Consider the following 10,171-nt stretch of genomic DNA (forward strand, 5'->3'; position numbering starts at 1 on the left):
ACTACGAAATCGCCGGTTGAACGCTGTTCAACGCGAGCAGCAACTGCAGCGAGTTGGAGGAATGGAAGTCAATCGGTGGACGGTTAGAAGAAGACTAGCCAGGAGCAGACCTGACCGTGCACACTCCAGAATCTTAGCCGAAATTGTCCCCAAAATTGTCCAATAAACACGCCCTCAATTTGCTCGACAACATGATAATTGGACCAATTGGATGATTGGATCAATTTAAGGTAATAACGTTCTCTCGCAAGTGCAGGATGTGTCTTCATCGTAACTACGGACGGACAAGAGTCTACGTAAGAGTCCGGTAAGCGTTTCGCACAATACTGCAGCTGCGAACATGTCTCATATATGGCGGTCGTTCGAGTATGTTATTGGAAGCGAACACCGAACTTGTATTCATCCGATTGACTTTTTGATGCTACATCGAAGAAATCCAGGAAAAGCACGCATTTATCGACGAAAATTTCCTTTTCATGCATGAAACTCTTGCAAAACCACCTACCGCTGTTGTAGTGCGTCAGTTAGAGGGCTGATGTACCGTTGCCTGTTATTTAATAGCTATTTAGAGCCGAAGTGAAATTGTAAAGAGTGAGCGATTTTTTGCTCTCCAGTGTAATACAAGAGCACTTTATGTGGCCAACATTTGCATTCAGTTGTTAAGATTGAGCCCTGTTTATAACCGGGTTTATGCAAACACGTACACGTGCATATATAATAAATGAATCACTAAATAATTCAACAAATTATTACTATATTCTTGTTTATGTTACTTACTTCATTTATTTATTGTTTGTTTTTTTTCTGCAAACTACAAATACACTATTTGTATGCAATCTTTATGGAACTCGGGCGGTTTATTTACCGAATTTGTGGAACTCGGGCGGTTAGTTTACCGTATATAAAAAGATGTCAGCCATCTTTAGCATTCAATGACGTAATTTGTACAACAATAAAGTAAAAAAGCTTCTATCTATGTGACTTGCATCAAAATCTTAATATTCTTTATTAAATATAGCTGAAATATGTACTTAATGGATATCCGGTACACGAATCTTGAGGTGGTTGTATAGATGAACGCTTGCTTTGCTTTTAATTTAAAACAACTTTATCGACGATACATCAAATGAAAGCTCGCCACTAAACGTTAGCTTTTTTTCCCATTTTTTCTTTTCTTTTTTCGTACACTTAACAAAATACATTTACGAAACATCATCATACATTCTCGCAACCTTCTACTCAGCTCCACCTAGAGAGTTGAAAGAGAATGAATGAATTTGTTGTGGTATAAGAAAAGTAGACTCTTTGTCTACTATATAATATATATAAAATTTTATATAAATACATTTTATATATGATATTAATGATTCCCTTTCATTCACATTCGGCATGGAAGAAGTTACATAATAAACCAATTAACATCTTTTAAAGAACGCTTTTCAAATTCAAATTAAATGACTTCGCTTGTATTCTGCCATCTCTAGGTTGATGGCGGAAAATATTATTTGCCATCCCTGTTAACAGAAATGACTTAGATTACAGAAAGAACATAATACTAACGTAATGGTAATTGCAAAGCCGTCGGCAAAAGTCTCCAATTTCTTTTATGATATTTTAACGTCTCTGTGTTTTCGAGTTACCACTACAGTCTAAAGCTATCTATATAAAAGTTTAAAGATAGCAAACTTTTATAAATGGCACTCACTTAACTTTTCTCTTGGTAGCTCTATACATTTATATACATTTATCTGTACATTTGTGTAACAACTAATCTGCTGTTATTGAAGTTAAATAAGAAAAATCGACGGTCTTGTCTGATACTTGTATATATTAAAATATATCAAAATTTTAGTACAATTTTATTCGAAATGGCAGAAATAACAGGCCGTGCCTTACATTATGTTTTCAAAATTGGAAACCGATCACAAAACTCACATTTCTTTAGAAATATATTGGGCATGAAGGTAATAAGTCTCAGATGACTCAGCTTATATGTTTACTATTCAACCTATAATTAAAAATACCTGTTCTTTTGTCATTGTGCAATTGTTAGTAATGTTTTTATCTTTCATTGCTTATAGGTTTTGCGACATGAGGAATTCAAGGAAGGCTGTGAAGCTACATGCAATGGGTGGGTAACAAATATTTTTAGATTCAATATAATTGAGGATATTTGGGAACCTTCATTTTCAGGCCGTATGATAATCGATGGAGTAAAACTATGATAGGCTATGGCCCAGAAAGTTCTCATTTTGTTTTTGAATTAACATATAACTACGGCATTGCCAGCTACGAAATGGGCAATGAGTTTGGCGGTATTACTTTAAAATCTCAAGAATCCATTAATCGTGCTATAAAATATAATTATCCGATAAATGACGCCGAAAATGATCGAAAACTTTTATTGTCTCCGGACGGCTATAAATTCTACATAATACCTGAATCTGAGCCTAAAAATTCCGATCCAGTGGTGGAAGTTAATGTTCATTCCAGTGATATAATTGCATCGAAAAATTTTTGGATAAATTTACTAAAAATGAATTTAATTTCGCAAGAAAACAAATCCATATTGCTTAAGTATAAGGAGTCGCACCCTGGCCTTCGAATCACCGAAATACCGGAAACAATTAATCGTGCCAAGGCTTATGGTCGTATCGCATTTGCGGTACCTAAAGCACAACAACAAGGTATTAGTGATATGATAACCGAAGCTAAAGGTACCATATTAACGCCCTTAATTGAGCTGGATACACCCGGCAAAGAAACCGTACGGGTTATAATACTAGCTGATCCCGATGGTTTTGAGATATGCTTTGTAGATGAAGAAGGATTCACTAAATTATCTGCAGTGGAAGAAGATGCTGAAAAAAATTTAGATAAATATATTAAAAAAGATCCATTTGAAAATGCAAGCGATAAGGCAGAGCAAAAGGACAAAGAAGCCGAAGTCAAATAGGGAACTAGCGGGAAAAACTAATTCAGTATTTTTGAATAAAGTCCATTTGTACAATATTTTCTTCAAAATAAAATTTATATATTTGCAGGAGTGAGAAAGTCTTGGTGTTACGTTGAATGTTGCATTTGTTAGTTGTAGTGCTGTGATTACGATGGTATTTCAATTCCTGTCCACGGCGAGTTTTATTCATTATGAATATGGAGAAAAAGTGAAAATGCCTTTGTGGAAAGGACACATCCATATATATATATATATATATATATTGCAAGTAAAATGCGTATCCTCCTTATATGCAATGTGGACATGTATTACTATTTATTTACAGAACAGTTTACATATATCTGCTTATGATTATTCAATTGATCCTTGATTTGAAAGAAATCGACTGCTTTTCTCGACTCTCGCAGACGTTCGGTTCGTTTATCAATTAGGCTTTTAAAGTGTAGATATCCTCGTGTATAAAAGGCATATTGATTTCAGCTATCTACGTGTGTACATATAATCGCACATATATAAAGTTTTGCTATATATGTCCATTAAGATGTTTAATTAATTTGCGTTAATAGTAGAGTCCATTTCGTTAATTGCTTACGCCATACGCACACAGGATCTCACGTATTTGGTGTAATTTAATTGAAAGTTTCATGTTAAATTAAACCTTTGGCTCGAATCTACAAAAGGAAATGTATTAATGCACTTTCCTTAACGTAGCTAACTAATACACTTATTATAGTGAACAAATCGGAGAATTGTAGACGCATTGAAGTGCAATCAAAGTATATATATACATTTCGGAATCAAAAATATATATACATTTTATTAGCGCACGCAACTTGGCAACTGATCTTTCAATAGCTTAGCTATCATGATGAGGTCGGGTTCTTCATTTTATTAACTGAAAATACATTTTTTTTTTTCAAATTTTTTTTTGCAAATTTTCAGTTTATTTTATTGTGAGAAGATTAAATAGATTGTTAAGAGTGATCTGTCAAACTGAGTCGGGAATGCATGTGCTCGGCGTTTGCTACTTTTACGGCTACGATAATAGACGAAAGCGTAAACTGCATGCATGGTTCGATACTAATCAAAAGTATATCTACCTTTGGCAGGTCGCGCATTGCTAATAATTTTTGAATCATAAACGAAATTCTCCTAAAATTGTTCGTTGTAATAATAGTTTTCAAACCGTTTCCAGCGGGTGACCGATCCGACCCCTATTAAATACAACAAGCTAATAAGATAATAAAAAATATTGCTTTTACTCTAATCTATTTATCGATCTAATAAGAGGTCGGCAAATACGGAGCTGCCTAATGAAGAATTAATTAAACGGATTCCCAGCAAGTCGAAGATCGTCTACTTACATTTCATTAATGTAATTCGCATTTATAAAGATTGGTACTTGCTATCAGTATCCGTTATGTTAAATAGCGCGCAGTTATGTTTTTGCAAATATATGCAAGGCCTAGGTGAACATACGTGAAATCTGCTCTTTTATTACACCGATCGATGCAAAAATAATTCATCTAATGCCTTTGTCGGTTTATTAATTGTCCAATTACTTTTTATGTACAGTACGGACTTTGTGGAGAATGGACTACACGGGGCCACTGTTGCCATAATTCATTTAATAAGCCCTTGCCTTGAAATGCTACTGATTTTTTTAAGTTTCGATCAAACTAGTTCACATTCTGGGTCCCTTTTGCTGTAAGGGTGCCCACTAAAAGTATTCCTGTACATGAAAAGAGATTATCACTTGTCCTCTTTTATCACCAATATAAATAAACTAATGTATCAGGTGTTGCCGGCCTTGCACGATTACAATCTATTTAGTTATTTATTAGAATGCATCGAAACTTGTGAATGCAATGAAAAAGTATTATACCTCCTTCACAAGAAGGTGGTGGTGAGTAAAAAGAATTCGTGTGGTAGAGCAAAAGGTGAAAAAAGTTTAAAAACATTGATTTTATTATCTCTGTCTTTTCGTGTCTTTGTCGTCTACTTATTATAAAACAAAGGTCATCAAAAAAAAAAAACGTTCTCTCTACTAATAACAACAGAAAACCAAATAAGAAAAGATACAAAAGAAAAATTTATCTTCTTTGAGTAATTGAGAGAAAGAAGATTGACTGAGCGTATTTGTAGTGCAATTATGCTCTCTTTTACACTGCGTTCTTATAGAGAGAACTCATGTACATTAGAGAGAAGTAATATACTGGTTCACTCACAAATTGCTTAAATATTTTTAAAACTCTTTCTCTCAGCGTATCCGAACGATCGCTTGCAAAGCTGAACATGTTCAACGAAGCAATGGCGTTTAAATAATTGTGTTAGTATGAGTTATTTGCTTCGATTGAAAAGTTGAGATCTCAAAGATACGGCAATTGAGTAGCATCTGTTGCTTATAATTGTGATTAAAGTGCTATTAAAAAAAAAAAATAAAAATAATAATAATAATAATAAAAAAAAAGAAATAGTAAAATCGGTTTTTCTTCTAATAATAAAAAAAAAAAAAAAAAAAAAAAAAAAAAAAACTAAAATTTCATTTGAAAAATTGAATGCTATGCATTGAAAAAGAAACTTTAAAATAGTATTAAGAGTATATCTTAATTCTTGCACAGGTGCATAACGTGTTAGTGATTGCGGTTACCTTTCGAACTTAAACAAATGCTTTTTTATCTAAATTTTTAATCGTTAGTATGCGCTTTCGTTTGCACCAATGAGTTCAGAAAAAGGTGAAAATGTACGTGTCGTTATAAGTTATACTTAATAATACGAGGTAAACGAACCGGAACATTAAAAAAAAAAAAAAAAACAAAAAAATCGACCAATTTCAACACAAGTTTTTACGATAAGAATAAATATTTCAAAATACAAAAGCAATTCCTCCAATTAACACAGATGTGTACACCCAACACACAACAGTTTTTGTATATATATACATGTATAAATAAAAAAAAATAAAAATAAAAAAATTCTATAATAAAATAAGTTTCATTCGCATACATTTCCATAAATAATAAATCAATATCATTCATTCATTGATTGATGTATTGATAAATAAGGTATGAATGATTTAAATTTCTCCGTTGTACTCCGTGTACATATCACGTACATAAGTGTGCGTTCTTTGTAGTCTTGATTGGTACCAAATTTCACTTTCATTTTTGTATAACTTTTTCATATACACACACACACACACACGCAAACATACACACGTATATATAAATATATACATAGTTATTTATCATTTATCGAATTGTGTAATATTACTTCATCATCTGACAGTAATTCAATATTATCATCATCATCATCATCATCAACAGAACAACAGTGAAAACGTAAAATTGCAATTTTGTTGCTATCGTGTATTGTCATCTATGCGGTTGACTGGAAGGTAAGTCAATTGTGAACATGGATTATTAATTTATACAGTCATTTATTATATTTATCACATACTTATTTATAAGTAAAATTTAACGCCCTGAATAATAGTTATTCATCTACGTGTCGATTGTAGAGCAATAAAAAGGTTTTTAATTTAAATAAAAAAAAAAAAAATGTGCTGCTAAGATATTAAGCGAAAGATAAATAGGTCAATACTCGTCCATAAACACGTACAATAGATACAATGGGCACAACGAAACGAGGCAATTTGAAAATTTTTATTTAAAAATATTTCTGAAAATGTGATGATGAAAAATGATCTCAATCGACTATCGATCGCTTACAATTGATTAAAAAGTTGCTTCTTCTCTGCACATTGCCGCGGAACATGGTGTTAGATTATCGGCTATGTTAGTTTAATTGTTAAGCGTCAACAAGAGTTCCAGATACCAGTGAACGCACCGAAATTATAGGGAGGAATAACTGGTAGTAACTCTTGGAGTTTTTCTTTATTTCACTTTTCGTGTAGAGAAGAGATGAATACAGTTTAGATGCACGTTAAGACGTCGCATTCGTGGAGGGGAACATATGACGATGAAAAATGAATACTCTTCGGTGATATAAATGCATTTTTGTAAACCACTCAAATGGGTGTGGCCAAAATGCATCAGATATACATTCTAAATGCATGCAAATACGTTTCGCGGGGATCCATATAATTGTTAAGTCAAGCAAAAAAAAAAAAAACTTAATCTATTCGAGGCTGCAGTTGTTATTGCTCGTAGAGACGAACCTGAAATATGATTCAATATCTCAAAGTCTGAAAGAACTCTTCCGAGTAATTTGGCAATATTAAACACTATATACATATAATTGATCGGGGTGGGATTTTCGGTCAATTTAGCTACGTTCCCGTATTTTGCTAATGAAATTTGATGAAGTTTTGAAAAGCTGATCGCACCCGTCGCACAAGATCCTTTCGGTAAGAAAGGATCTTTCTAGAGCTCTTTACAACAATGATTCCCTCATGCCCTTGATTAGTAAGACAGTAAGAGACTTTCATTTATTTATGCAATGTGATGTCCTTTTGCTCAGGGAAATGTAGTTTATTCATTTGTAATAACCCATAAGGCATACTTTGTGTTTGAAGATTCAAATAAAGTTAAATCACTTAAGGCAATAGTAAGCAATTAGAGACTTGTAACTTTCTTGCGTGACTTGGACCTGGTTTTTAAGTTTCAGGCTTTTAATCACAAGAGTACGAATCAATATTTGCGATGAGGAAATTGAAAAGCTTTTCAATTGCAATACTCTCTAATACTATAGTTCGAGCGATCGAACTGAGATCGATATGAAACGGTTTCATTCATATCTTTGTAATTATCTCCCCGTTGTCGATAGCTGCAGAACTTAGTTTAATTTCACGCGGGAATATTATGAACCAAAGCAAAGAAATTTGCCCCATTTGCTTATATATGTTGTTGGACTTTGCTTTGTAATAAAATAATTTTAATTTTGTGTCACATGTTTTTGACTGTATCGTCATTTAAGATGATGAGAACGATGAGTGATCCAGGGTACGCTTTAACGTGAGTACAATCTTATTCTTACTTACTTGCTCTACTTGTATTGCTTCTACACTCTGCATGTTTTCATAATGTCACGTAACTTCATCAACTATATACGTGCCTAAATCAATTTCCGGTGCCTGTTTTTGATAGATTAAATTGTTCTTCTTTTCCTTCTGCTTTTTCGTCTTTTTCATATTAAGCAAAAGCACACATGTGCATCTAAGATTACGATTTGGCTTAAGATTACGATTTAAGACTAAGGCAGTTGCTATATTTGTTCGGAATCGGACATCTTATAAAGTATATAATTTTAATCAGAAATAATCGAACTATATCTGTTCAAAATTGGTTAATCACAATTGAAATGAATGAATGAATTTGTCTGTCCGTAGTTCATTGTTGAAATTTATGTTAATTATATAAAAAGGATACACTATTTCACAATTTTAATTTTCCTTGTATTAGTTTTTTCGATTACGCAAAACGTGCTATTATCTATGCTTCGAAGATGCAAATGTTTACAAATTATTCCCGAAAAGATATGATTTTTATCGAGTGACGCGGTTTGCTTTCTTCTTCTAGTAACATTCGATTTACACTTTAAATGATTATATGAATTTCGATACATGTATATATATATGTATATATGTTAGTTTTCCGTAAACAATGAAACATAATAATAATAATCATAGCTTGTGGCACATGTTTCACGTTATTAAAAATGACATACATATATAACGATTACCACCTACAAGTTATCGTCAAGTTACTTGAAAATGGAGAATGCAAATGCATGCGGTGTATGTATATCGTAGATACGAAACGATATATACGATACGATGTGTAATAAGTGAATGGATCTTCACTTTATCATGCAGTTAAATATCTTCAATACATGCAAGCGTGTAATAATGAAGACACTAACTATTCACTTTTATGAGTTGCACTCTTGGGTTGTGGTGCATTATGAATAATTATTCAAGTTAGGGTCTCCTCTGCTGACGGTTGCTCGGACGGCATTATATTGCCCACATTATCAATTTGTTTTTTTTTTTTTGCTTTTATACTCATTAACAAAGGATGCGGGGTTATATTTATTTTGTCAAAACGTTTGCAACACTCAGAAAGATTAGTGTGAAACTTCGAATCAGATGTAAGCATATCCGTCTGTCCGTTTGTGTCGTGGCTGTTGTAAGCATTCTCCTGGGTGCAAGCGTAAAGCTATCGATTTTAAATTTTCTAGAATCATTGAATGTTCTTGCACGCAAATCGGTATTGAAGATGGGCCAAATCGGTCGAAGGATACGCTATATAAACTGGAGACACCTTTTGGTTTTCCGCCCCTTTACCCATAAACTACAGGAGATACAAAACCGTGCCATAATTTAATATTAATTAAAAAAAAAAAAAAAAAAAAAAGAATTAACAAAATCGGCCGAACCTACTCGATTTTATAGCTTGCCTTAATTTTATTTTTTTTTTTTTTTTTTTTTTTTTTTTTTGCTACCTTTATAACGCGCAGAAGCATTAATCACCTAAAGTATATAAATTCTTGGCTAGTTTCAAAAGCAAGATATAGTATCTGAGGTACACATTCTCCCGTTCCATTTGGCTATTGCAAAACAGAAAAAATATCGTCCGCGCCCTCTCAATATCATAGAGTATGAAAACTTAGTTCTTTTCATTTTTGTTAAGGCGGACGGTGTTGGGTAGAAAAGATTCGGTCACGCTTCACGTATAATTTTCTTATTTGCTTTTTTTTCCATCTTTTTTCTTATCGTATACAACATATATATGTATGCATGTATGTATGTATAAAACAATATGTGCCTGTAACATACATAAGTATTGGTTCATTGGGCATTTCTTAGGAAAGTATGTACCGTACCTGTGCAATTACATGAATTTAATTATCTTTCAAATTTGTGACTAAATTAACCTGAGTGAGGCGAGTAGGGAAGAAATGACAAAATTAAAAAAATTAATAAATAAATAAATCAAAGAAAACCTGTTAAGCAAAAAGCGATCTTAACAAAAAAAAAAAAAAAAAAAATGTATTTACTTAACAAAATTGCTGCTGGAATAATTGTAAGGTTAGGCATAATAATTTATCCTTTCCAAATGTGAATGTATTAGAATTTTTCAATAAAATAAGAATAAATATAAATAAATTTTCGCATACATTAAAGCAATTTGAATGTGTCGAGTCAGTGTATGTTCGTGTGATTGTACGTTTTGCTGTTTTATGGGTTTTTCA

The 10,171-nt window shown here is 32.6% G+C and overlaps 2 protein-coding genes across 4 annotated transcripts in view; both read left to right on the forward strand.

The window, feature by feature from the left end:
* Positions 1 to 1,741: 1,741 nt before the first annotated feature.
* Positions 1,742 to 3,167, forward strand: LOC119638804 (glyoxalase domain-containing protein 4). Of its 2 annotated transcripts, XM_038035837.1 has the most exons (4): positions 1,742 to 1,964; positions 2,082 to 2,131; positions 2,194 to 2,981; positions 3,045 to 3,167. In XM_038035837.1, the coding sequence occupies exons 1-3, from the start codon at positions 1,869 to 1,871 to the stop codon at positions 2,954 to 2,956; spliced, it is 909 nt and encodes a 302-aa protein (XP_037891765.1). In that variant the 5' UTR covers positions 1,742 to 1,868; the 3' UTR covers positions 2,957 to 2,981; positions 3,045 to 3,167. The 2 variants fall into 2 exon arrangements, with proteins under 2 accessions (XP_037891765.1, XP_037891755.1); XM_038035827.1 differs by having other exon boundaries at positions 2,194 to 3,054.
* Positions 3,168 to 5,480: 2,313 nt separating this feature from the next.
* LOC119644660 (probable serine/threonine-protein kinase tsuA) overlaps positions 5,481 to 10,171 on the forward strand; it is a 117,415-nt gene continuing 112,724 nt past the window's right edge. The window contains exons 1-2 of one of the 2 annotated variants that reach the window (XM_038044321.1): positions 5,481 to 5,735; positions 6,245 to 6,353. The gene's annotated coding sequence lies outside the window, so the exon portion shown is untranslated. The remainder of the gene's footprint in view (positions 5,736 to 6,244; positions 6,354 to 10,171) is intronic. The other variant, XM_038044322.1, reaches the window with a different exon arrangement.

This window comes from Glossina fuscipes, unplaced genomic scaffold (assembly GCF_014805625.2).
Source record: "Glossina fuscipes isolate IAEA_lab_2018 unplaced genomic scaffold, Yale_Gfus_2 0, whole genome shotgun sequence".
NCBI classification, from domain to species: domain Eukaryota; kingdom Metazoa; phylum Arthropoda; class Insecta; order Diptera; family Glossinidae; genus Glossina; species Glossina fuscipes.

Excerpts from the sequence above, each read along its gene's own strand:
- LOC119638804 (XM_038035837.1), top strand. The coding sequence starts at position 1,869 with ATGGCAGAAATAACAGGCCGTGCCTTACATTATGTTTTCAAAATTGGA. Across the intron at positions 1,965-2,081 it reads GAAATATATTGGGCATGAAG|GTTTTGCGACATGAGGAATT; the intron begins GTAATAAGTCTC and ends CATTGCTTATAG. Across the intron at positions 2,132-2,193 it reads TGTGAAGCTACATGCAATGG|GCCGTATGATAATCGATGGA; the intron begins GTGGGTAACAAA and ends CTTCATTTTCAG.